The sequence below is a fragment of the Cryptomeria japonica genome, chromosome 5 (assembly GCF_030272615.1).
Source record: "Cryptomeria japonica chromosome 5, Sugi_1.0, whole genome shotgun sequence".
NCBI classification, from domain to species: Eukaryota; Viridiplantae; Streptophyta; class Pinopsida; order Cupressales; family Cupressaceae; genus Cryptomeria; species Cryptomeria japonica.
In genome coordinates this window covers 412,790,133-412,818,070 of record NC_081409.1, presented here as the reverse complement: position 1 = coordinate 412,818,070, position 27,938 = coordinate 412,790,133, and the positions used below count along the sequence as shown (strand labels likewise).

Sequence of the window (27,938 nt, the reverse complement as noted above, 5' to 3'; positions counted from 1 at the left end):
TAATTATTATTTATTACCTACTAGTTAATGCCAAAAATTAAAGACTTATTTGATTTTTATTCTTAATTCATAAAATTAGTCGACTTCGTGCGAAGCCACATTGCTCCCTTCATTGCTAATTTTACCAGAAAAGACTTGTTAAGAATCTAATTTGATTTTGGTCTCGATCCTATATCCCACCACTTCACTGCCAACTTCCACTATTTGTCTACCAACAAAAGGAGTTATCTGCCATTGTTGGAGCTATATAAATTGATCTCTAGAGGCAACTCTGGAGGGAGACGTCAAAAGCAAATCTGGCAGAGAGAAAGGATGCTGTGGAAAGAGACAAACTGTAAAACAAAGAGGAACGCCACTGTTGAGCCTGAGCGTCCCTATTATCATCCTTTATCAAGTTTCAAATATTTCTTATAACTTTGTTTTTTTCTTGCACACTGCTATAAAATTGTCTATACAAATAATCCAAGGGAAAACTATTCTTCGTGTTGAACTTCTATGAGTTACATGGTGTCTGGAGCAATTCAATATTAGAGGCACTGTGCTGTTCATATTTATCCGCTTTCATTCTGAGGCCCTTTCTTTTGGTTTCTGCCTATTTACCATTCCATGATAGGTAAACGTAGTTAATGTGCCTTATCTAAACTTCCATGTTTTTTTATACCTTTCTACTAGGGCATTGCAACTACAACATTTGACAAAAATTCCTATATCTTTTATGCTTTGATAAAAGTTTTGTTTTATTCTTTTCTAGTTCTTAGCAACTTTTTAAATTGCTAAGTTAATCTGAGTACTAAAGAATTATCAATAGCCAATACGGGCTAATGTCTCCAATACGAGACAACCATAATATATAACCAATTAGGGCTCTTTTGTCCTTCAGGCATATTTGTTCATACGGAACAATCAACACAATTTGGTCGAAACAGACCATGTCACTATCCAATACAGGATAGGCAACTGTAATGACCACAGTGAGGATAGGATGTTAGAGCATTTTATCTAGAGTTATGTTTTTTTCATCTAGAGTCATGCTTTTTTAGCTTAAATTCATTTATGCTATCTTTACTTGAGCTTAATTTAGCTCATCATGCTTTTTCTTTTGTTCTCCTAATTACAAATTAGGTTATCTCTTGCTTTCTATAAACCAAGTCATTATGCATTGTAATCATCATTCTATAATCTTTGCTTTTGAGGAATATAGCATATCTTTCTTGCTGCACTCATTTGTGGAAGGTGTTCTTGTTTGTTGTTTAATCTTGCAAGTGCTTGTTGTTGGGTGAAAATTTTGTACACCTGGGGAATGTACAAAATTGTGGTTTCAGCCACAACGTGTGAGTATGATACTCTCCTAATTAAGGGAAGGCTACCCCTACCTATAAACTATTCTTAAACTAAAAACGGCTGAGACAACAGTTTTTTCTTCTTCCTTCAAGAAAAACTATATCCTTTTCTCTTCATAGAAAAGTGATAGCAATTGAAAATAACAGAAGTAACTACTTATAAAACAAAGTGAGAGAAAGGAAATGAAGTTTCCTGAAAGCACAAAGACTTTTGTCACTTCCTTCGGTACGGGACAGCAATATCAAGCTCAAAGTCGTGAATATGTGAAGTCCTATCTACCCTTTTCTAAATTAATGATAACAAGAACAAAGTATGGCAGCACAAAGTCTGAAATATCTAATCTTCTCTACATAAAATAACGAGAACCAGTGTGAGCTCAAAGTATCCCAACTATTTCTAATCACAAAATCTACTACTTTCTCTCAAGAACAAGTGCAGACACAAAGTCCTACAGCCTCTCTCAACAAAATATCTACTCTAACTGATACTTGCAACACAAAGTCTGCAAATCAAATTTAATTGAGCTCTTATAGAAACACTAGCAAGAAAGATAATATTGAACACAAACTCAAGATATTTAGCACAAAGTCTCAATCCTTGAGCAATCTTCTTCTATATCTTCAATGAGGGATTTGAGAAAGAGGGCTTTGTTCTCTAGGAGCTATTCACATTCTAGATACATGACCCTAGAAGGAATAATGTCATGCTCCTAAAGAACACTCAACTGTTGTTGAGGCATCTTGCGCCAAATCGTCAAGCTACCTTCAACCCTTTCCAGGTTCTATTTGAAAGTCTTGGAGGCCTAGTTCAACTTTTCTCCAATTGTCTCCAACTTAATCATCATTTGAAATATGTCTTTCAGCACTTGTGCACACAGATCATGAAGTTGATCCACCCAAGAGTCTAACGCTTGTACCTTCTGAGCAGCTCTTTCAATTCCTTGGACTAGTTCCTGTGTACTTGTGAAAGTTGAAGGATTGTACCCTTCACTTGAAGACTTGGTAATCTTTTCGATTGCCGCAACAAGTTGCACATTTTCCTCTTCTAGCTTATAGATCTTTGCTAGAAGTTCATCACACCGCTGCACCAATGAAGCTACAAAATGTTGAGCATCATGTTTGACTACTTCATGCGTTTGTTTGCCCAACTCTACCCTTGTGATCATGTAATCAGCAGCTTGCATCTCTTCCTGTGGTTTGTCTACAATTGGCTCAACAATTTCAGCCACCTTCATCTTGTTACTATCAACTGTTACCCTCGAGATCGTCTTAGCCCTTTTGGCAACCTTGGGTTTTGATTGCTTGAGATGCTAGAAATCAAAGATGTCAAGAGAGATTTCTTGCTTCTTTCTTTTAGGTGTAAAAGAACTAAGCCATGGAGGTAAAGTCATCAATTCTCCTTGAGCAACGGCTGAAAGTGAGGGAGAAGCAGTTTTTGTTTGAAAAACAGTCGTCATCCTGGGAGAAGTTACTGTTTGAACAGCAACTATAAACTGCTCATCAATCAAAGGTCCTAATGACTGCATCATGAACTCATCAGAACTAGAAGCAGAAGTATCAATTTCTGACAAAGGGGCATATGCAGGATTATCCTCAAAGATATTCATCAAATTCCATGGAAGATGATCAAGAGATGGCTTTGCATCTGAAATCGGAATGACTCTCTGAGGAGATTCACCCGCTGAAAAAGGAACAATATGAACAGTGGCAAAAGCATCCACATTCGCATCAAGAGAAGACATAGGTAATTCTAGAGGAATCTGCGGGGGAACTTCATGAGGTGATTCCGAAATGGGTGACTTGGGAGCATTATCTGATTGTAGTTCTTCATCTGGATCTTCGGCATCAATTACATGAATATGAAGCTGAGGCTTTTCTTTCCCTTGAACTGTCACTTCTTCAGGAGGAAGAACCATTGCTCTGCTAACCTTCAACTTGATTCTTGTACTTGAAGATGATGCACCTTCCTTGTTGTCTACTTTGATTTCAGACTTGAGTCCGACAAGTCCTATAGAATCATCTTCTTTTCCAACCTTGATCTTGATGAATCTAACATCGTTACCCTTGAGCCAAGTATTGGTGTTAGCTAAGATAGGCTGAAATCTATTAAGAATGGAAGTGCTTTCCTTATGCGACCATTGAATTGATGGAAGTGGTGCTTCATCAACTCTCTTTCAACATATTCAGGATCAAGTATCTTTCCATCATCAATCATTCCCTCTGGAATATTTACCAAGTTTAGGTCAACAATCTGCTCAAGAGTGAGCCTACAATAATCCATCTTACGAACCTCCTTTTTTGTATGGAGATCAACCCAAATGTCTTCTATCCGATGCACATGTGTGAAAGACTTTTTCATCTTCTCCTCCATGCCTCAGTAATCAAAATCTACTCTTGACTTGAACCTCTTGAGTTTTATTTCCTGCATTTTGATCTCCATGGCCTTGGCTTTGGTGGATGTAATGAGGGAATAATGGCCAATTTTCAATGGGTTATTTGTAGAAATTCACATTCCAACCTTATGCTTAACAGATTGATATGCATGAACAACCATGATCTGTCTTCCCAACTCCATAAGAATGATCTTATCAATTGGATATCTAGGAAGCATATAAGGCTGGCCACTATAACATCCAACTTGCATGTAAGTGAAAGTTGGGAATTGAAGAAATAGGCAGCCATATTCATTCACCTTCTCCCAAGGAGCATCTAATACTCTCCTGTTTTTCAATGTCTTATCAAACAAGCACATATAATGACCAAAGAAGGCATCCTGGACCCTCCTGAAAGTGCAATCTTCTAGGTCTCAAAGGCAATTGGTCATAGTAATCCCACACCAGTATAAGCGAGTGATCACCCTTAGTAGAAAGACCAGGGAAGTGTCTGAGTGATGCTGCTATATACACCGAATATGAGTTCATGTAGAACGTCATGGTGGAAGGAACTGTTGCAAGTTGTTCACAAAGGGTATCACTGATGATTTCACCCCAAGAGATGTGTTGAGACTGCCTTATGAGCATGACGAACTTATACAACCATGGTTCAAAAATATTACAATGTTCTAAACCCATCATCCTACTGAGAAGAGTGATTGTATCTCCGATTTCTCACTTGAAATCACTACGGTACAACTTTGCCCATCTTGTAAAAGCAACCCGTGGCTCACTGATCCATCTATTGATATGGCGTTTGCAATCTTTTTCTCTTGAAGCATAATACTCAGCTGCACTATCTTTGGAGATCTCTATGTAAACAGGTGCTGGTGGTATTCTGAAGACCTTCTCAATAGTATCCGCATCAAGCCAAATTATCACTTCCCCATCATCATTCCTGATAGTTCTTGTTTCTTTGCCAAAATGATTGGCACAAGCAAGAATGAACTCAGGTTCTAAGGCAGCCACTGGAAAGGAAGAAGCATGGTGAATGTGGCTGTCCAACAGGTGCTGCATATTGCTATCCTTGGGATCCTCCACCCGTTTAACGAACTCTGACATGTCAACATGCCCTATTTCCGTATCTTTGATGTGCTCCATGGGAGTGGAAACTTGGGATGGAGAGATCTCATTTTGGTACTTATCATATTTGTATTTCATCTTCTTTTGAGAAGAGGAAGATGGTAAATCAGTCATTGAACAAGAGCCTGGCACGCTGCGACGAAGATCTAGAAGTGTCAAAAGCAACATCAAGATCAACCGAATGAAACATATTTCTTCTTTTCAATGGGAAAAAACTCTATCTCTTGCACTTCACAACTCTTGGAAGAGAGAAGTGAATAAATAGGAATACTTGAAACTTGATCTTAGACAAATTTCGGATCTTGGGAGACGTGCAACAAGTATGCAAGTAGGGAAGAACAAATTTGCAATTGGATTTTTAAAACCTCAATGCAAGTATTCTTGCAAAAGGAAAAATGAAGGAATTGAAGAAAATGATATTTGACATGGGAAAAATGATGGGAATGGAATTTACGGATAATGACAATAAGTGCGCATAGGTATGAATGGATTTTGGAAGAACATCTTCAATCTAACCATGTGGAAATGAGAAAAAATATCAACTTGCAATCAGGTTTGCAAAACCCAAAATTGGATAGATAAGTATTTTTTCAACCTTGGAACTTGCAATTTTGACAAAAGATAATTAAACCTTTTCAACCAAAGGAAAAGATCAACCATTTTCATCTTACTTGCAATTGGGTTCTTAAAACCCGAAAGCAAGTAAAGAGGGAAAATGAAGAAAGGGTAAGACAAAGCAATAATCAAATTACATTCAAGATTTGAAAAGAATGGGAAGAACTCTCACAAATCCGAACTAAAACAAAAACAAAAACAAAACAAGCATCTAGAATGATCAAACAAGGAATGAAAACAAAAAGAAAGGAAATGAAAGCAAAACTGAAAATAAACCTTACCTTGCTTAATCAAGATGCCTTCTCAAGAGATGCAACAATTCTTGAATGGAAGAACTGATTCCTTAAAATAGAGAATAAAACCACAAAACCCAAACCCTTGCCAAGTCCAAGCAAAACTCGGATTTCAACTAAAAGCACTAAAAACTGCATTCAAAAAGGAGAAAGAATCAGTCAATGTTCCTATCAAACCCGTGAATGGAAGCAAGAAGATAAATCGTTTAGGTTAGATGAGCCAAAACGCCTCCATACATGCTGTAAAAACGGCTTGAAAGGAGAAGAAAAACGTGACAAAAGATCAGCAAAACACCTTCCATTTGGCAAAACCGTGGTTGAAGATGCAATAAAAATGCTTCAAAAATGACATGCCTCCCTCATTCCATGAATTCCTCCACAAAAATCAAATTCAAGCTCCTCCAAAATCGAACTCTTTGGAGAGAAAGGTGGGTCGGGTTCTTGGTGGGAAGCAACAAGTTTAAAATGTAAGCAAAAGACATGAAATCGGGTATGTAAATCCCCTTTACAAGTTTTAATTTGCTTCACTTTTCAACTCATAAGGCAAAATCCGGTTTGTGAGAGAAAAGAACAAGAAGACATGTCAAAATAACTTGTAATAGGGAAATAAAATCCCCTTTACAAGTTTTAATGACTTAACTTAAAAATAAAAGAACTTGCCATAGGGAAATAGAATCCCTATTACAACTAAAAGGTAACTTTAAAACTTGTAATAAGGAAATAAAATCCCTATTACAACTAAAAATCACTTAAGTAGGAGCTTTTAAAATAAATTACAAGTTCTTTTTAACTTATAATTTTAAATTTACTTGTAATATGTCAAAAAAGTTCGTACAAAGACATAAAACAACGAAGGGGAAATAAAAAGCAAGTTACAAGTTTAAAAAATACATAAAGTGCACTTGTAATTGACTTAAAATTTCCATACAACACTAAAACAAGAGAAAATAAAACTTGCAATCCAAGGAAAATTTCCCACCTACAGTCAGGAAGAAAAAACATAGCAAACGAACTCAGATTGCGATGAAATTTGAAACGTGGATTGAGGATGGATTGAGGATTAAGCTAGTCCAAGGGCGAAGCAAAATTTTACCTCGGGAAGCGCGCCTTAGAGTAAAATTTTCATTTTTTAACAAAAATTTTAATGGGGTAGTCCATTTTTGTGAATACAAAAATACAGACAACACTTGTGTTGCAAAATTCAACATGGTATCAGAGCTTAATCTTTGCTCTAACATGGTATCAAAGCTTCAAATCTGTTATGTTCCTACCAATATATTTGAAGGATCCAACCTTGAGTGATTTTTCTATGCACATTGGGCTCAAATGAAGGTCACCATCGCATTCAAGAGTCCCAAAAATCGTAAAATCGACTACCAAATCACTGAAATCTGTGACTAAAAAGTTTTTTGAGGGTGCGGCCTTTTATCAAACAGCTTGAAGCATGCTCCGTCCAATCTGTGTTAACCCTTTTATCCAACAGTCTGAAGCATGCTGCAGCCAATTTGGATTCACCCTTTTATCCAGTGGTCTGAAAGGTGCTTCACAAGGTTCAACCTATTATCCAATGATCCAAAAGGTGCTTCACAAGATTCAGCCTTTTATGTAGCAGTTTGAAGTGTGTGCTTTGTCCAATCTTCACCTTTTTTATCCAACAGATTGAAAGGTTCTTTGCAAGGTCCAACCTTTTATCAACTAGTCCAAAGCATGCTCCATCCGATCTGGGTTCACCCTTTTATCCAACGGTTTGAAGCGTGCTACATCCGATCTAGGTTCACCCTTTTATCTAGCAATCTGAAGCACGCTCTGTTCAATTTGGGTTCACCCTTTTATTCAGCAGTACGGATGCATGTGCAAGCCCTCCAAGCCTTAAAATTTTCTTTTTGACATAGGTGAGGTTTTTTTGCCATAACAAGTCATTGTGTGACAACTCTAGGGGTTACAACTGTGATGACACTCTTAAAGAAAGCTGCCAAAAATCTCTGATTCAAAACTGGAAAAAAGTGGATAGAGAATCTCCTGACATGGTGCGCAAATTCTGGTCTCTCCCTCAGAGCAGACCATGAAAATAACAGTTGAAAATTAAATGTTCCTTAGTATCTACATATTTGAGGGAGCAGAGATGACAAATCTTGTCACCTAGCTGAGTATGGTGGTCATTCTCAACCAATAATTAGTGAAAGTGTGCCCTTAACTGACCATGGGCAATCAAGCATGTGACCTAATTTTATAAATAGTCAGGCTAAATGATGATGTCATCCACAATCTTTAAGGAAGGTGCAACATAGAAAACTAAAGTGTCGAGCGACTATGGTAAAAACATCCAAGTGACCTGAACATAGTGTCACTATATACCCTTCCTGATAGTTCTCTTGAGTATGCAAGATTATTTTTATAAACAAGAAATGTAAATTTATTGAGAACAGCAACCTTGAGACATGCTTAGTGCTTATCAAAGAGAAATGTCTCCTCCATAATACGAAAAAGAATCCTTACTGCATGAATGCAGAAAGCTAAGAAATAATGAATCATTTTGACCATGGAGTAATCCTCAACAGATTACTTTGAGCTTATGTTCTGATAAATTATTTCGATTTGCCCCATTGTTTCTTAGTTATAGATTGATGACCTGTTTATGATTCCCTACTAAAATTCTATATGAATTACAGAATCAGTACATACTGTTATTTGCAGAAAGAAAAAGCTCATAAACAGAATTCCCCAGTAACAAGCATTTATACAAGAAAATCTCAGTTTATGCTCAAATAAAGTTAATCGGCCCATAAAAACTAAAAGGAAAACTAATCTGTCAAAAAAATTCAAGAACACCAGGATCACAAAAAGAAAAAACATAATCCGAGATAGTGTAAAGCTTACCTCTAACCAAGGATATGATCTTGTCAATTCATAAGTAGCAAAACCACCATCTTTGTTCTACATCAGAAACAAAATAAAATTATGTACAAATAACTTTCAAACTCCCCTTCAGACAATGACATGCTGTACTTCTGAAAACAAGAGAATAATATTTTACCAAAATGAAATAATTGTAAAGGAGAATATCTATGTAACTCTTCAAACCTTTATATTATATTAATTTATGAACAAATGATTCCTCTGCCAAAATTCACCAAATGTCAACTGACTTTTATAGTTCTATGACTTCATATACTTATTGGGTCAAGATCAGAAAATGTTTTTTTATTTGTCTATTTTAAGGATTTTATGTCTGGAAAAGCATTTCCTTTAATATTCCATTTGATGAGTGCTGCTCAATTTGCAAAATGAAACAGGAGAGTCCATATCACATCGAATATGATGTTACAAACTAAAAACTTTCACCAATAATCATTTTCCAAGCAGTGCATTTAAGGAATGAAAGAATCTTAAATTAGACATCAAAAATCAACGTGGTCCTCTGAAATTACTGTATTCAAATTACAAAACTAATTATATATATTGAGCACATCATGTAATAAACAAATCAACAGAACAACAATGCAGTATAGTTTGAAGATGTAAGAGTTAGAGAGATCAGAGAGTTGATTATTGTGCAAAGATGCACAAAGACCATTTTACTCATCAGATATATAGTAGAGTATAGTGGTGTAGGAAAAGCTACAACAAATGCATTTAAAAAAATATTGTGTACGGAATTTAGTAGCATTTATGTTAACAAGGTAGGTCTATAGACTTTTATGTCTTGTTATGCGACTTGGGATTGCCAGTTACACTATCTATGTTTCTACCACAAAGCAAGGTAACAAATATATTACACATTTATCAGTTGATTGCAGAGGCTGTAAAATCCCTCACAAATTTTTCACCAAAAATGTGCAATTTTTCCAATGCTCATTTTGTCAAACAGTTTGCAGCCTTCTGATAAAGCCTATTTGCGGGTTTATAAAGTTTCTGATTTGCAATGTATTTTTATTTATTGCTTGTCTGAGTTTTAAGATAATGCATGAAAAAATGTATCAATCATATATCCTACTAATTCATGGATTAAGCAATATACTACATGAGCTGATAATAGAGTTTTCCAGTGAATGGACTTCATACAGAAGCTGCTTGCTCACACAACAATAAATGACAAGGAATATTTAATAGCTTATTGTTTGTAAATACAAAGATGGAAGTAATATCTGTTTCTGACCTTTAGCAGAGGATTAACAAGTGTATCAGCAATATGAAGACTCAAATTCACATTCCATACATGCTGAGAACTAGGGAAAGGTTCCAGAATTGCATACTTGCTGTTATGCATCCTCCTAAGGCCCCACACACCTCCAGTACTGACTGAAATTGTATTCACAGCCCAGAAAAAGTCTCGACCTGCTGTAGTTGCACTCTTTCTGCCGCCAAACACTAGATAGACCCCCTCACAACCATGGAATCACAAATATTTCTGCTCAGAATTCTGGGCAGTTAAAATAAACCCTTCCTCAAATACCATACTCAGCCACAAGAAGTATAATGGTATCCAAAATCTCAACGCCAATGAATGAAGTGTTAGTGGCCAGAAATATGCTTATAAGTCATCCCTTTTACCAACTCACAAGCTCATATCTTCACAAATGAATGCTATTGACCAATCACAAATGACCAAGCACCCACCAAAATGCAATCACCCAACTTTTAGGATGAAATTGCCCATAAATTGGTATTCATTCTATTATGGTATCGCAGTCTTTCCTAGCAAGCTTTTAATAAATCTTCAAACCCGGAAATTCGTCTTGAAACCAAAGAAATGGGACTCGGAGTCAGACTCGGCTTCAAACTCAGCTAGACTCGGGAAAGTGAAAAACTCAAGAACTTTAGAGATTTTAAAAGATTTAAAACTTGTTTCATGCACCCTTTATTGAATACACCTTAAAGACACAATAACATCATCAAACTCGGCTCATTTGATTACATACACAAGTATACATCAATCACATAAGCATAAACGTAAATTGCAGCTAAAGGAAATAACAAACATAGATATATAAATATTGTCAAACGTATACAATATTACAAAACTCATGGAATAAAAAATCCATGTCATCATATGATCATTGTTAAAATAATATTAATATCTTCTATAATGGTCATCTTCTATTTTTAGCAGTCATCTTAGTTGTTGAATTATTTAGCTATTTAGCTTTTTAGTCGACTTATTTAGCTTGTTAAGTTAGCTTTTTATTATTTAGCCTTTAAGCTATATTTAGCTTTTTAAGCTTTTTACCTTATTTGATTTCACTTTAACGACTAGTTCTATTTATAAAACATCGTCTTGTAACCTCTATATATACGTGTGTATATTGTTCAATGTAATTATCCAATTATTGAAGCATTCATTTGATTTATTTTTCATGTTATCAAAGCATGGAAATTAAAAATTTTGAAAGTTTTTGTTAATAAAAATTTTCGAAGTTTTTATTGAAGAAATTTTTTCAAAACTTTTTTTTTGTAAACAAACTGCAGGTTCTTTTTCTCTTCCTGGGCGGATTTTTTTTTTGTGCAGGTTGAAAATTTTCCTAGGGTTTTTGCAATTTAAGACTAGGGTTTTGACCCTTCAATTCAAGTCAAAATTTTATTCTAGTTGCAAATTCTTGGTAGGGTTTTCAAAACCTCAACTGAGTCGTCATCAAATTTTTTGGGTGCATCGTTTTTCGTGCCTCGAATTTTGGGCCTGCGAATTTGCCTTGGAATTTAAAAACAATCTGCAATTTCTGCTAATTTTGTGGATGTCGGGAATTGTGGTGTCTTCTGGGTGTCGTTTATGTTGTACATCCGAACTAGGGTTTTTGCCCCTATTTTTTTTTTGCGTTTTTTTTGGAAAAAAATCGTCTATATTTTTCTGTTTTTTTATTTAGAAAACTATCAGAAAAATTAGTTTTTTTTTTTCTGCAAACTGTTCTGGGTTTCCGGATACTTTTTTGGGTTTTCTAAAATTTCAATATCTTGGGATCCGTGCCAGCAGACATTCCTTGGGTTCCATGCCAATATTTTTGCTGATTATTTTTCTATGACCTCGGGTTTGTAGGAATTTTTTTGCGTTTTCAGCAATTCGCGCATTGGGATTCGTGCCTCAAATTTTTGTGCAACTGCTTCTATTTTGATTTTTTTTAATCAGATTCTTCTGCCTCTTGCTTTCACTCGGTTGACCTCATTCAACCTTGATTTTTCGTGATGGCATCTTTGACCAACGTCATGTTGGAAGACAGTCAAAAGTTCAGGAAATTGTTCGCATCTGTGCAATCTAGGCTGGGAGAGTCTCAGGAACAGAAGCAGGCTCATGTTGCAGAGCATTCTGGAGAGGAGTCAGCCTTCTATGCTTTGTGATAAGCGAATTTCCTGTTTTGTTGGTTTTCACATTTGTTTTCCTCAATTGTTCGCAGAGTTTCGAATTTTTTTCCCTAAAAATTATTATCTGTCATCCGCAAAGCTTGTATGGGATTTCTAGGTTTTCATAATTTTTTCTTCAAAAATTGTTTGCTAGTTTTTACGATTTTTTCCTCAAAAATCATTTGTAATACGCGAAGTTCGCATGGGATTTGTGATTCACGAAGTTCTCTGGTTTTGATCGATTTTTCTCCTCGAAAATCGAGCTTTGTTGCAGTCAGTTCGGGTCGCACCTGCTAGGGAAAACATCTGCAATCGTGGTATCTTGCAGTCAGTTTTGGAGTTGGTGTTCTTCTGCAAAAGGGTTTGCTGATTTTTTCCTCAAAATCAAGGTTTCAGGGTTTAGTAATTTGTGTGTGCCAGATCTCTAATTCGTGTGTGAAGGCTACATTAGCTTGGATGGCTTTTGGTACTCTTGGTCATTTACATTCTACAGATCCTGGGAGGGTCTCCGTAGCAGCAAATGGTCTTTGCATTTGTGATCATAACACCTGCAGTGTCTTCTGTAGGGTATAGAGTACGATGACCATTACGGAGGGTGTTAAATAATATTAATATCTTCTATAATGGTCATCTTCTATTTTTAGCAGTCATCTTAGTTGTTGACTTATTTAGCTATTTAGCTTTTTAGTCGACTTATTTAGCTTGTTAAGTTAGCTTTTTATTATTTAGCCTTTTAAGCTATATTTAGCTTTTTAGGCTTTTTAGCTTATTTGATTTCACTTTAACGACTAGTTCTATTTATAGAACATCGTCTTGTAACCTCTATATATACGTGTATATTGTTCAATGTAATTATCCGATTATTGAAGCATTCATTCAATTTATTTTTCAATCATCATCAAATGTTCCATACAAATACCAAAGGTAAATACAACTACAAGCCTATGGCTCAGAGGAGCGTGCACCCTCTGGCCCCGGCCCCCTGTGAAGGCATCTAAGGTAGGTCCTGAATGATTCGGGAGCCATAGCCGCTCCCCGTGACACCATGCCATGCTCACCAACATCAAGAACATATGTGTCACTATCTGCCTCTGAATCTGCCGTCTCTGCTCGTGCTCTCCACTCCTCCTCTGCCATGGCTACAGCCTATCTAGAATGATAGGAGAGATGTCAGCTAATGCATTCTTTCTCATTCTCAGGCGGAGGTTGTAGTGAACAAAGACGAATCATTCATCTTCTCCACGGATAATCTATTGCGCCTCTTGGAGTGTATGTGCTCAAACATACTCCAATTGCGCTCACAACCAGATGCGTTGCATGGTTGGCTCAAGATGCGAATGGCCAACTTCTGAAGATATGGTGTCATTGGGCCAAAAAAAATCCACCAATTATCTGAGTTTGAAATGAGAAAAATAAATAAAATTAGTCTCACTCATAAACTCATTACATAGCACTCACGTATGGCCTCAGTCGTTGCTTCAATGCATCGGTCGGCATCATGCCCACGCACACCAGCAATATGGTATTTCAATCTATATATGCCTCCAAGGAATATTGTTTTGCAAAAAAAAAATCTTTGTCTGCCCCTTTTTTTGCCCTGGAAAATCCTCATGAAATTTCCAAGCAGAGTCCTTTCTAATGGGGGGTCTAGAAGAACTAGAAGACATTGTATGATAGTTTTGTGAAACTTGAGGTAAATAAAAAAGTGAAGGTTGCTGCAATAAAACATTACAAATATAAAAAGAAATTAATATATTCATTCTTTGTTGTGCATTCATTCTCATTGAAAAAACAATTCAAAAAAACTAAGGTAGGGTTTGTAAATTTGTTTTTTTTAAATTGTAGGGTTTGTCAAAACCCTACTTTTTAAAAAAAAAAAATTACAAACCCTACATACAACCCTACATAGTAACATACAAAAGATTTTGGAAGAAAATGTAAAACTTTCAAAATAAATGAATAGAAAATGGAATTTTTGCATACAAGAAACAAAAAAACCTCAAAAAAAAACAATCTTACCTCTTACAACAAGCTTGAAATGAGCTGCAAACTCTTCCTATCCAGCTTTTGATGCACCAAATCCAAACACAATGCAGCCCCAATGTGATAAATGGAATAAATCTTGAGCTTCCTCCTTGCTGGTTTTTCTTCAATGCACCCTTGTTTTTCTTCACAACTCACTTTACTCCTATTTTTGCAAGTGAATGAAATGAAGTTCACTTTTAGGGGCTAAGGATAAATAACAAAAAAAAGAAGTTTAAAAAACTTTTTCAAATGTTTTTTTTTTTTGTCATTTTGTTTAACCTAGCCGGCGGCTAAGTTTGAGGCACGGGACTCGCCAAGTTTGGCGAATTTAGGCCAAACTCGCCAACTTGGCAAGTTTGGCGAGTTTGCCCCCTGGACTCGGCCGAGGCCGAGTCCAAGCTCTGCAGACTCGAGAGGCATGACTCAGACCTGGACTCGCCGAACTCATCAAAAAGGATGTAGATTTGTTTTTATATATTTACTTCATATTTGAAGTGCTCACAACAGCATTAGAACAGCCGAGTGAAGGTGGTGTTTACCCACCCATTTGCAAGGCTAAGGACACGTGTAGAAATTAAACTAAGCAGAAAAGGCGTCAAGATATCTCATTGTTTTAAGGAGATAACGCAGGAAGAGCGATCAGAATATAAGAATCATATCTGTGACTGCCCCAAATTGCATAATCATAAAGATAGTATTCAGGAAAAGGGATCAGACCCGTATGAGTGATAGGAGCAGATCCCTAACCTCTTAAACTGTATGCAGACATAATTTTAGATCAGGAACTCAATCATATTAACTTCATAAATATTCATAGAACTTGTAATAATACGATTCAGTAATCTTTACATACTTTGGCAGATATCATATATCAGTTAGTACTCTCTATGCATTTAAGAAATTATTGAATCACACATCTAAGAAGGATCATTGCTAGTAAAGTTTGTGGGATGATAGAAATTGTATGACTTGTTCTTTACTTATAACGTTCCAATTCAAGACCTTAACATAATAATCACAATTAACCTCCTTGTGTATACAAGTTGACAGTATAACTTAAACAATAAAGGGCAAAAATCCTTAGAGAGCTATCTACAGTCATTACAGAGTGTTGTGACGTTTTCACACATCGCCCCATTGCAAATGGGGACCCTTGCTTTTTGCTTTTTAGGGTTTGTTTTCTAGGTCTTTTAGGGTTTTGTTAGTTAGCCTTTGCATTTTGAGTGCTGTCGGGGAGATCAATAGGATAGCAGGTCCTGCTGGAGTGAAGTCCTGATCCTGAAAATTTGGCTAAGTCTGAAAGTCCTGATCCTGAAATTTGGCTAAGTTTGGAATGTCCTGATCCTGAAATTTGACTAAGTCTGGAAACTGAAAAACCTCAAAAAACTAGATTTTGCAATATAACTCCTGGAGGTCTGAAACCACTCTCAAACATCCTGAAAGTATATATGGAATATAACTTAAAGTATAAGTGTCACTTATACTTAACTGTTTTATTCCATAAAAATTATCCTGATAGAGAGTTCAAAAAGTCAAATTTCGCTCTTGTCCTTCACTGAGGACCCAGAGTGAATTTCGCTCCTGTCCCTCTCCAAGGGACCAAGGCAAAGCGCTCCTGTCCCTCACCAAGGGTCCAGGGCGAAAAGGCTTATTTGAGTCATTCCTGACCTTGTTTGGTCAAATTGAAACATCAAAGGCATGGTGAAGGACGAAATGAGCATGATAGAGCATCCAGACTTGATCAAAGACAATGAAATGATGGAGTTTTTGTCTACAAAGGTAAAAGTGCTCCTGTCCCTCACCAAGGGACCAGAGCGATTTTCTTTATATACACATTTTTAGACCTTTCTTAGACTTGAACTCTTATTCATGGCGTGTAACAAGATGATATCTTCCTTAGCCAAGACATTTCATGGTGAAAAGTGAAGCATTTTGGCCTAGAAGACAAAATTCGCTCCTGTCCCTCACTGAAGGACCGGAGCTTGAATTTCAAATTTGCACTGTTCTTGCAGGATCAAGACAATTTTATGATTTGAAGAGACCAAGGAAAACATGATTTATCCATTGAATATAATTTGAAAGGCTAACAAAGGACAGATAAGCTTGGATTTGCAAAATCACTCCTGTCCCTCTCCAAGGGACCAGGGCGAAAAACCTAATATCCAGTCCTTCTCGCCAAGTTTGGACAAATCTAAGCCAAGGCGCGAATTTGAAATAATGTTTAAAATGCCTTGAGGTTGATATGATCAAGAATTTGCGCAATGGATGCAAAAGGCGCTCCTGTCCCTCACTAAAGGACCAGGGCTATTTTTATAAAATCAACAATTTCCCTCCGAGATTATGCTAAGGCAAAGTTGAGCAAGATTGGAAAGGTCTTCTAAATCATGATGAACAAAGGTTTGACTCCAAAAACTTGATGATCCTAGGCCAAATGCAAAAGGCGCTCCTGTCCCTCAATGAAGGACCAGGGCGAAAATCTCTAGAACATCAATTTTGCCTTGCAAAAAAACGAGTTGAACATGCACTGAAGGGACGAAAGGGATCATTGCTAGCCCCACAACGTGAATTGGCAATTAAAAAATGAAGGATTGAGGACAAAAGTGAAAAGGCGCTCCTGTCCCTCTCCAAGGGACCAGAGCGAGGTTATTTACATTCGTTATTTTTTACCATGCTTGGGCATTAATATCCTCCAAATCGCATTAGATGCCAAGTTCGCTAAAAACTTCAAAATATTTGAAAAAATTAAATTAAATTGGCATTTAATAAATTGATTTTAGGCCTTAAAAAAATCGAATTTCTATTAAAAAGGCATTTAAAATTAATTTTTGTGAAATAAAAAATTAAAAGTTGAGTGCACAAGGCATTATTTTGCCTTTATTTGGCAAGTCGGCTTACTCCTTTTGAGGTTTTATTTATTATTTCACCTTTTATTTGCTAGGTCGGCCTCATGGGTAAGTAGAAGGTGAGCGCTCTATATATTGGGGGTGTTTTTTCACAATTTAAATCATTCAATCATCCTTTCAAGTGCGAAATTGGAGAGCTAATTGAAGGTGCGAAATCTAGCTAGAGTGGAGCGAATTTCTACTAAGTGTGGAGACTAAGGAGGGCGAAATTCATATTGAAGGCTATTGGAGAGGCGTATTTCTTGCTAGATTGGAGGATAAATTCCAGATGTTTTGAAGGTATTTGAAGGCGAATTTCCAGATTTTTGAAGAGGAAGGTGGAGTTCTTTTCCAAGCTAAAGGAGGTGCATTTTATCCAAGGGAGAGCTTTGATCTACACTTTGCCTAGCAAAATTCATCTATTTTTACATCATTTCTTAGAGTTAATTCTCAAGAGGAGGTATGGCAAAATCATCTTGACACCCTTATTCAAGGTTTGATTTTTTAGACATTTTTTGGAAAAATCTAAGTATTACATGGTTAATTAGGAAATGATAACTCAAGATTTATCATGAAGTTTCCTAATTAAAATCTTGAATCTTCCTTTTAAAGTTTAATTTTTAGATTTCAAGATATATTACTAATTTTGAAATGTTGTGTAGGTATCAAGATGGCGACTCCAAAGCCCGGAGGATCTACAAGTCAGCAGGTTCTCATCAAGGACAATCAAGCAAGGACAAGGGTGACCTCCTCCAGCCTAGCATCAACAAGGACGGCCTTCTTTGGACTAACGTCATCAAGGGCGGCTTCTCCAATCCAGTATTCCAAGGCAAGGTACATCAATCATCCTGCACATCAAGGACACAAGAAGTTAGAACAAGGGTTCGTTGAAGAAGCAGATAGTTCCAGATGAATTAATTAAAGCTAGCTTCTCAACAACATCAAGTTGAATATTCACTAAGTTACAAGTGTCAGACGAGGTGGCATCCTAGTCATCACTTCTCCAGTTAGTGTGGTCCACCTCAGCATTTCCAGATTCAATGTACCTAACTCATGGAAGGTGGCACAAACTCCGATGTACCTACCCCAGCTATCCATTGGTGGAATTTTCTAGAGAGGACATGTGTCCAAGCAATACAATTTTATCATTGGTCAAGCATTAAATGTTATGTAATGGTTGTAACAAACCCTAATTAGGGTTTTCATTGTTGAATCTTGGCCATTTGATCTCGAATTGATCTAAGCCATCGAATTGTATTGAGGGCACTATATAAGCCCTGGCATTTCATTTTGTAAAGGCAGTTAGAATATAGTTGGAAGCAGTTAGAAGACAGATAGAGAGTAGTTAGAAGGTGATTAGCTAGTTGGTAGAATAGCAATTAGAGTAGAGTAGAGAGAGAAGGCAAAGATTGTTGCCAAGATGTTGTTGTAAAAGACTTGTAACTTCATTGAAGAAATGGTGAAATTTATGGGTCGATTCGACAATTTGCATGGTCTTTATACTTCTCATATTTGATTTCATGTTATTAGATGAGTGGAAGAAATGTGCTTGATTGATGGTGGAATTCGTATATCCATACTACTAGCAGTTTGTTGATTGCAGACTTGCCTTGTGTAGTCAACTGGAATCATTCAGCTTAAGCTTAACTTCAATTGTCGCTTCTTCATTGATATGCATCAACCTGATGGTGTCTATGCCTGCAGTGATGATTTGAACATCATAAAGCTTTCCTTCGAAGATCGCACTAACCTTGTGGAGATGGTCCTGAGATGTCAAAACAAGACTTAGTTAGAATTTCATCAAAGATCATTCATTGCTCTTACATTCTTAGTGTTAAGATTAGATCCTTTCCTCGCCCTCATCTTTTTTTCCTTTTTTCAAGTCAAAGCTAGTAAGATCCTGTGTTCCAGCAATATTCAAAGCAAATCAGACGTTCAATCATCAAATGTAAGTCCCCTTGTGATTCCAGCAAATCACATCATACCACAGAGAGCTTATCCACACGTAGAGATCCTACAACGAAGAACCTTGGAGTCATCCTGATTGATCCTTTTTCGCGATATCTTCAACAATCAGAGGCTTTACTCAAGAGAGGATAAGGTACCTTTAGGTATTTTATTCTGTGTTTGATAATGTACAAAATACACGTCAACACAGAGGTCGATGTAAAAATGTTAAAATAGACCTCGGCACATATATTACAAGGATAGTTACTTGATGCAAGTTTTCATGAGTAATTGGTCTATGTTGTGTCAAGAGAGAAAAGGTGGATTTTTTTAAGAGTGGTGACAGTTTGTGTTTGCAATGCATTTTTCTTGACTCTAGTGGATTGAGAAATAGGTATCCAAAATTTACTTCTAGGTATATTTGAAGCCTTGTTAATGGCAAGAGATGGTTCATTGAGAGTTCCATTCTATGATTTTCAGGTCATTAATCATTGATTGACGAAGATTTTTATATTTCTATAATGTTGGGAAATTGAAGGTGCTAAAAGCTATTATGGGTGTAAATGGTATAGAGGATAAAGGGGGAGTGAAAACAAGAGCATCATATTCGAAGATTTCAGAGTGAAACTGAAACTGGCATTGTAGGGCATGGAGGTAAGGAAGAGTTTATTTGATTTATCGATCCATGTGCCATTGCAGGATTAAATGTTTGAGGAAAGGAAAATGATAAAATGAAAGTTTCAAAAAAGGGTGGCCAATGATAAGGCTCAAGTAAATGATGTAGGGGTGCAATCTAGTGCCGTGGAGGAAACCTCAATGCCTATAATCATAATATTGGGAAGCTTATGCAAACCTTGTTTGCTTCACACCTTTTTATAAGACCAGCAATTCTTTTTAGTGTGTCCTTTACCACAAAACCAGCAACGTCCATTTCTCCCTCTTGACTTCGACCTTCATGCAGATTTGGATCTTCTCTTATTGTTATTTCTGCCTCTAACTTGAGGCCGTCCTCTATTGCCAAAAATCAAGGCATCACCAAATGAGGACCTTTGATTTTTCCTCATATCTTTGCTGAGAAGAGTGCCGACATATTGAAGTGATATTGTAATAATTAGCTTACAATGGTCATTTAAGTCGTTTAGTTAGTTTTTAGTAACTTTCTATTTTGTAAGCTAGTTAGTTAGTATTTAGAGTCTGTCTAATCTGTATTTAGTTCTCAATCGTTTATGTTATGGAAAGATCTTCTCTAATTGCTTGTATAAGGAGTATTCCTCTCCTTTGTTAATACAGCAATCAATTATTATTTCATTGTATCAAAGCATACATTCTTATTTAGCAAATTTTTTGAATAAATTTGTGGTCCATTCACCTAAAAATTTCGACGAAATTTCTAGAAATTTTTTGATCAATTTTTTTAAAACAAAAATCATGGGATTTTTTGGTAGATTTTTGTATAGAATACAATTTGTGATTTTTCCTGCTGAAGATCAAGGGTTTTTACTAGCAAAGTTATTGACCAATTTTTGGATAAAAATCGTGGTTTTCTAGTTCGTGTTTTCTAGTCGAGGGTTTTTCAATTGCATCTGGTTGAGGATTTTTCTAAGTCGCTTCTACTGCTTTCAAGCTTATGCGACCTAGTATTTGTCATCCACGCAACTAGTTTTGCAGTCCATTTTTTGCACAATCGTGGGTTTTTTTCATGTGAATGGGGCAATTTTTTCCGCACGATAGCGATGGCTTTGCATGTTTTCTTCTTCTACAACTTCCCTCGAAATTTTTTTGCACAAATTTTTTAAATGAAAATCATGGGTTTCATTGCCTTTTTTCTGCACGTGACTTCTTCATCTATGTTTTTGATCAATTTTTGGGTTCTTTCCTCAGTTTGTGCTCACAATGGACTTGTTCGCTCGTGCGCCTAGGATTTTGGTGTGGCAAGATTTATGAGTTTTTGGGGCAATTTCTAAGCAACTAGGTTTTTGACGATTTTTCCACAAAATTGTGAGTACTTTCAGTTCCAGCTAGGGTTTGCAGGGAACTCGAAGATCTATTGTTGTAATTTGGTCTAGGGTTTCTACAAATCTCGCATCTAGGGTTTGACAATTTTTCCACAAAATCGTGGTACTATTTGTTGAGACATGGACCAGCTAGGACTCGAACCTAGGACCTTCCATATGCTGCTGGAGTGCTCTACCACTGAGCTACTGGCCCCTCTCGGACCAGTCCATCGTCGGTCCGGGTGTGGTTTATTTCCAACACCAACACCCCCCCTTAAGCCACACTTCTCGTGTACTTGGGGCTCCTAGCCTGGACCTGGCTTTGATACCATATTGAGACATGGACCAGCTAGGACTCGAACCTAGGACCTTCCATATGCTATTGGAGTGCTCTACCACTGAGCTACTGGCCCCTCTTGGACCAGTCCATTGTCGGTCCGGGTGTGGCTTATTTCCAACACCAACACTATTTTGTAGCAACTTTTTGATGATTTTTGGACCAAATCGTGGCCTTTTGTCTTCGACCAAATTTTTTGACGATTTTTTATAGATTCATTGTTTCTTGCTGTTCGTTTTTGCAAAAATTATGATTTTTAATCAAACCTGGGTTTTCTTCAAAAAGTATTCTTGCATGAGTTTTTGAAAACAAATCATAGGTATCGATTTTTTTCCGATTTTTTATCAACAAAAATCGAAGGTATTTGAGAAGTTTTTTTTTAATCTTGTTTCTCTATCTCTCGATAGGAGACAGTGTCACTATTGTGGTAAACTTTGTCATATGAAGAAGTTCTACAAAAATCAGTTGGCTAATCAAAAAATCCAACCAAGAAAATCTCAACAACAGGTTCATGTTGCAAAGCATTCAGAGGATAAGGGCTCCGCCTTCTATGCATTCATGGCCAAAAGACCAATAGATCTCGACAAGTCTTCAACATGGTAAAAGTAGAATGACCATTAAGGGAGAGTAATAAAGTAATATTGTAATATTTAGCTTATAATATCATTTAAGTTGTTTAGTTAGTTTTAGTAACTTTCTATTCTATAAGTCAGTTACTATATAAAATCTATCTATACTGTCTTTAGTTCTCTAGCATTTCTAATATAAAAAAATCTTCTGTAATTGCTAATATAAAGAGTATTCCTTTGTTAATACAACAATCAATTATTATTTCACGACAACATCATCAATTTTGAGTTTTCCTTTGTCGGATACCAAAGTGTTAATTGCCATCACTACACATTCCCAACTATCTAGCAAAGAACACAATAACAAGATGGCTTTGGTTTTGTCATCCAAATTTATGTTCACAAAAATCAATTGGCTAATCAAGGTATTGAATTCGTTGAGATGATTTGACATGACAACTCCTTCATCTTTAGATTCTACAACTTCTTCATGAGGAAAACTTTGCTCAAAGCCAAAGCCATCTCATACATAGGAGAGAGTTTAACCCATAATTCTTTCAAGGCCTTTTTAACTCTTATCAAACAACATAGTTGCCTTCTTGGCTTTTCCTTCCAGCGAGAGTGAGAGATCTTCTTTGATCAGCAGTGGTTCCATTTGCACCTTCCACAATCCAAAATTCCACCCTAAGAATTTCTCTATTCTCCATTTATCTACTTCCTTCATTTTCCAGGCAGTTTATACCAAAGTACACGGACTGGTACTGATACCAAAACCACACTATCATGACTATGGAGGGCTCTATGGCAATGCTGAATAACATAGGTATTTCCCAATATAAAATAAATAGGATGCGGAAAACTTTCTACATGGTGGTTCAGTTAAAATACCTATAAAAAAGAGAATGCAATATGAAAAAATAGCAAAACAACATTCATGGACTTATAATTTACGCAAACTCACTTATACAAGTTACCTTTTGTACACTAGCAAAATCTCACTCTCAGATTATCATTACATACATGCATCAAAAAGAAAATTTCTAAAGATCTAAACCATTTCTATGTTTTTAACATTTACTCTAAAGCATTAATTTTAAGCTAGAGGGAGATTTATGTTTGGCCAAAAGGATAGAATGGATGCTTACCTGCATTGAAAGAATCAAGTTCACACAATCAAAGAATCGTTGTGATGAAATAGGTTCCCCAACAATGTCTCGTGGTAATTGTGATAATGCCAATGCTGCCTGCATAAACAAAGATATAATGTGCTTTAGAAAATAACAGCTGACAAGTCAGAGAAAAGAAATAATATCATTTGTCTCTTTCATATACCTTAAAGCCTTCTGAGGCACAGTCCGATATGGGCCAACCATGATCTCTAGTTGAGAAAGGCCAAGCACCATTAGAAATGTGTCGATACCAAAAATTCAAATCCCCTGGGCAGTCTTCTTGAACCTTTAAAACATCCCAGAACATATCAAGAGCATGGCACATGAAGCTCAAAAGGCAATCATAAGATTTATGATTTAAATAGAAATAGATATCAAACACATGTAAACAAGACTTTTCTTTTTGCCAGAGGGAAAACATATGCAAATACTATGAACCTGTGACTTATCAATATATGAATGTGCTTTCTTAAGCAATGGACCACATTCGTCAAGAAGGTCAGTTGACAGAAGTGCTTGAACAGAAAAAGCTGTGTCCCATAGCTGGCTGCCATTGTATCCCTAATCACAAAATACTAAACACATTGCTTTACAAGAATACAATATTGGATCCAGCAACATATCAATAAGTTCACCAGCTATTAGGATTCTTTCTATATTGATCAAAAACATTTGCAATAAAAGTATTAGAAATTAGATGAAAATAACAAACATCAAGAGAGTGATAATAACCAGTAATAGTCATTTCTATTCCGACCTGCATTTTCATGCCATCTTCTGCAACCCATAGAAAGTCTGCAACTCGTGGAAGATGCCTTTTAAATGCCTCTGAATTTGGATCTTCAACCCAGCAACAAAGCATGTTCAGCACCTACAAAATTGCAAGACCTATTGAGTTTAATTTTTTTTTTTCTGGGAAACAGAACTAAATGTCAAAGAACTACAATCCCTGCATGGTACTTTCGTATTGTTTCAAGAGAATATATATTTAAACATTCCATATGTTGGAATTAGTAGTACTGATTACATCTATAGTATACAAGTTGAATAAAAATAATAATAAATGAATGTTAGGTGAGATAATAGTTAATATATAAATAAAACAATTGTTAGTTTTTGGGAGTTACTTTCCCATTAGTAAGATTTGGTAGTTCGTAAAGGAAAATAGTGGCGTTATAAGCCAATGTAATGTAATGTAAAATCCATGCTTGGACATTCCAAATTGATGTTAAGGCATTCAAAATATTTTTTGGGAGTTTTAACTCACTGCTAGGCATGTTAAAGTTTCTGCTGGGTCTTCAAACTCAAGCTGGAGGATTGAAATAGAATATCTTTCTCATTTCACAACGAAACTTAAAAACTTGAAAATAATATCATTTGGTGAGTGCAGATAATTCTTTGTTTTGAAGTGAAATAAAGTTCTATTATGGACAAAAAAAAAAATTAACTATTTGCATATTTTGAAGTGATAAGGTTGTGCTTTGAAGTCATGAAGTATTAAAGGGTATTAAAATATTTAAAGGATATATTTTTCATATATTGAATTAGAAAAAATAAGAAATTGAATTAGAAGAAATAAGAAGAACAAAATTTAATGTTGCATTTATGATACATGGTTTTGTGTAACATTCAAGGTATTTTATTTTTTGAAAAGAAATAGAGAGGATATTGCAAAAGGTGCATTTTTAGTGGAAACTAGCAACTAATCTCTACCTATGGTTTATACTTTGCTTTGCATTTGATTACATTTTATTTGACACTCAATCTCGCACATGACATGAAAAGAAAAATCTTAAAAATGGTTATGAAGCAGACATTGAAGACAATGGATAAGGCAAAAAGTGAAAAATTTCAAGATTAAGGGCTAAGCACAACTTTCAAATTGGGGGGTGAAAATTTGTATCATCCCAAGAAGCTAGCTTCTCACTCAAAGATGATGCTTTGCATAGGAAGCACTAATTTCAATTTGTGTCCCTCCATGGAGCAAGGGTGGGTAAGGAGGGGCTTGGCAATGCTTGGAAAAGCTAGAGGATACGGTAATGTCTAAAATAGGGTGGAATTAATGTATCTACATTGGCTTAGTTTCTTTTGTACACCAGAGGAAAGATATGTTTCTCATAGCATTGGAGAAGGCTCATTGACACTTTTAGAGGTAAGTGGACTCTCGGAGGAGAGTAGTTCTCTCATATGCATGCACTAGAGGAAGGATTTTGACACACTTGGAGGAGCAATGGACTCTCGAAGGAGATTTTCTCTCTCATTGTGCATTCAAGATGGGATAATATTCTCTTATGTGCCTTAGAAGATTTGAAGGTTTAACAGTCAGGACATCCACTAATGGGTTCAGTTTGGTGTGTCTTGGGTGAGTGAAGAGATTTGGTGGAGACACTTCATCAAGTTTTCAAATGCACTATTGTATTCAGTTCGTGCAATGCTTGGTCCTATTGATGGGTGTATTTGTCACCACACCAACACAAAATAAAGTTTCCAAAGTATACTCTATCCTCTCTTGAGCAAAGACCCCTCGTATGCTAAGATTGCGAACATCATAGCTGCGACTCCAAGGTTCCTATTGCTAACTTGCGCGTTTGTGTTAGATATGAGTTAGTTTGGCTTGATGAGATAAACTGGTAACACAAGGACTTACGTTTGAATCGTTCTTCACTTTTTTTGCAATGTTGGCTAGAACTTCTTCATCGAATATTGCAATCTCGTGATGCTTCTTCGAACAGACACAACTGAAATGAACTGAAATTAAAGGGGAAAGGGTTAGAAGGATTTAAATCTACTCCTAAGGACAATGATATCAACGGATAGTGCTCCAATGGACGAATTCCATATTAACCAAATTCTACTTCGCCAAGATCAACTACAACTCCACAAGAACTGGTGCAATCTTCCAAGGGTTATGCAAAGAATTTTCATATCATAATGAACACCATCATAATGAACAATGCACATTCAATGATTGAAGTTAAGCATCCATATAAAAGGCTGTAGCTAACTTTACACTGCAACTTATAATCAATAAGATGCAAAAAGTATGAGCCAAGGAAATTCATCAAACACCATCGCATATCTTTCCTTGTTGACAATTTTGCCATTCTTGGAGTCTTTCATACTTGAACTAGATCTCAAGAACTTTGAATGTCTTCCTTGAATGTCTGGAATAGGAATTCTTCCTCCTTGCTCTTTCTTGACTAGGAACTTGGACTTCTAGAGGAAATTCAAGATAGTTGTAAATTCTTCTCATTTGTACTTGCTTGAATCTTGAGGTCTTTCAACTGGCAATCTCTGTAACTCGAATTCCTCCTCCATGAACTTCCCGAGACTAGATTTCTTCTCGAACTTGGTTGTCATAAATTGGATCTGCTCATCTTGGACCTCCATGCCTCTTGAGATCTGATGTTGTCTTTGGATTGGACAGATGAATTCTTGATGTTTTATCATTTTCTGACATTTTGTAGATGGGCACATTTGAAGCTTGGAGAAGGAATTTCTCCATACTTAGTCAAATTTTTGAGTTTCCATTTCTGAGGAATCCTTGAGCACATATCAATCCTGGCGGAGGATTTGTCAACACTTAGCAAAATATACATAGTCAAATTTTTGAGTTTCCATTTCTAAGGAATCCTTGAGCACATATCAATCCTGGAGGAAGATTTGTCAACGCTTAGCAAAATTTATCATTTCTCCCCTTCTTGGAGATAGGTGCATTTGGAGCCTAGGGAAGGAATTTTCCTTACTTGGTGAAATTTCATCCTTCCTTGCCATCATGAAGTTGGGCGCATTTGGGAGGACTTGAAGAATTTTCCATGCCTTAGTAAAATTTCAAATTTCCATGAACTGAGGAATGCTTGGGCTCGTTTTGGACTTGAAGGACAAATTCTCTCATACTTAACCATTGTTTCACTTTTCAAGAATTTTGTCTGCTTAGGAGTCCGGAGGAAGAAATTTCCAACACTTAGCCAATTTTACACGATTTCCAAGAATTGTCCTGAAGGAAGGAATTTTGGTCATGAGGAAAAAATCCTCTTGCATTTTGCGCCCCAAGAGCCTACCTAGGCACATTTAGGAGATCAAGGAGGAATTTCCTCCTACAAGGAAAATCCTCCTTGCCTTTGGATTTGCGCCCAAGGAGGGAGGATGGGCACATTTTGGGGGTCATGGAGGATTTTTCAAGCTTTGGAAAATTCCTCCACTTCATGAGGATTGCGCCCACTCTTCTAGATCTTATGCATTTCGAGTGACGTCAAGGATTTTTTCAAATTTGGAAGATTCCTCTTGTTCTTGGGAATTGCACCCAAGAAATGATCACCTACTTGCTCTTCAACTTTTTTCGATTTAGAACTGGATATTCGGGAACATTTTGCCGTCAATGTCTTGTCAGTTGCCAGAGATAGACCTTCCAAAAATAGACTTACTAAAATAGTAAGTTCTTCCAAAAACCAAATTAAGGAAAACCAGGACACATTGACACTAAAAATAGACATTGCTAAAAATAGTAATTTTGTTTAAATGCAAAATTAGGCCAATCTGGGCCACAGTGAAACTTACTAAAAATAGTAAGTCTTCAAAATTTGCTCAAATTTCACTGGTAGCCTCCTTCAAGGGTTCTCTTTCCAACACTTCGCTCAAATTTCGCAATGCCCTAGTCTATTGACCTCATTTCTAAGTCTGAAGGATAAAAAAATCTTAAAATAGACAATACACGCTTCCAGACGAAGCCAAAATTTGGTCGTTTCTCTTTCATTTCTTCATATCAATTCTCAGGGTTATCCTGACATTTAGCCAAATATCCATCATTTCATTCCTCTGTACATGCATTTTTTTGTTCTATCACTACATTTCTTCCTTGGATGATGATATCATCTACTCAACGATGTCCTGTCAACATCCAAAGTCTTGCTCCCCACAATGTA

The 27,938-nt window shown here is 36.4% G+C and overlaps 1 protein-coding gene and 1 non-coding gene across 4 annotated transcripts in view; both read right to left on the bottom strand.

Annotated features, from left to right (window-relative positions):
* The window catches only part of LOC131076472 (cycloartenol synthase 2), a 232,567-nt gene that overhangs the window by 129,809 nt on the left and 74,820 nt on the right, over positions 1-27,938 (bottom strand). For all 3 annotated transcript variants that reach the window (XM_058013678.2, XM_058013676.2, XM_058013677.2), the window contains exons 9-13: positions 23,774-23,887; positions 23,455-23,577; positions 23,180-23,302; positions 22,993-23,091; positions 8,641-8,697 (exon numbers count right to left, since the gene is read on the bottom strand). In XM_058013678.2, coding sequence (XP_057869661.2) covers positions 8,641-8,697; positions 22,993-23,091; positions 23,180-23,302; positions 23,455-23,577; positions 23,774-23,887 — 516 coding nt within the window. The remainder of the gene's footprint in view (positions 1-8,640; positions 8,698-22,992; positions 23,092-23,179; positions 23,303-23,454; positions 23,578-23,773; positions 23,888-27,938) is intronic.
* On the bottom strand, positions 21,283-21,354 carry TRNAA-AGC (transfer RNA alanine (anticodon AGC)). Its single transcript has one exon. It is a non-coding gene; the product is annotated as a tRNA-Ala (tRNA).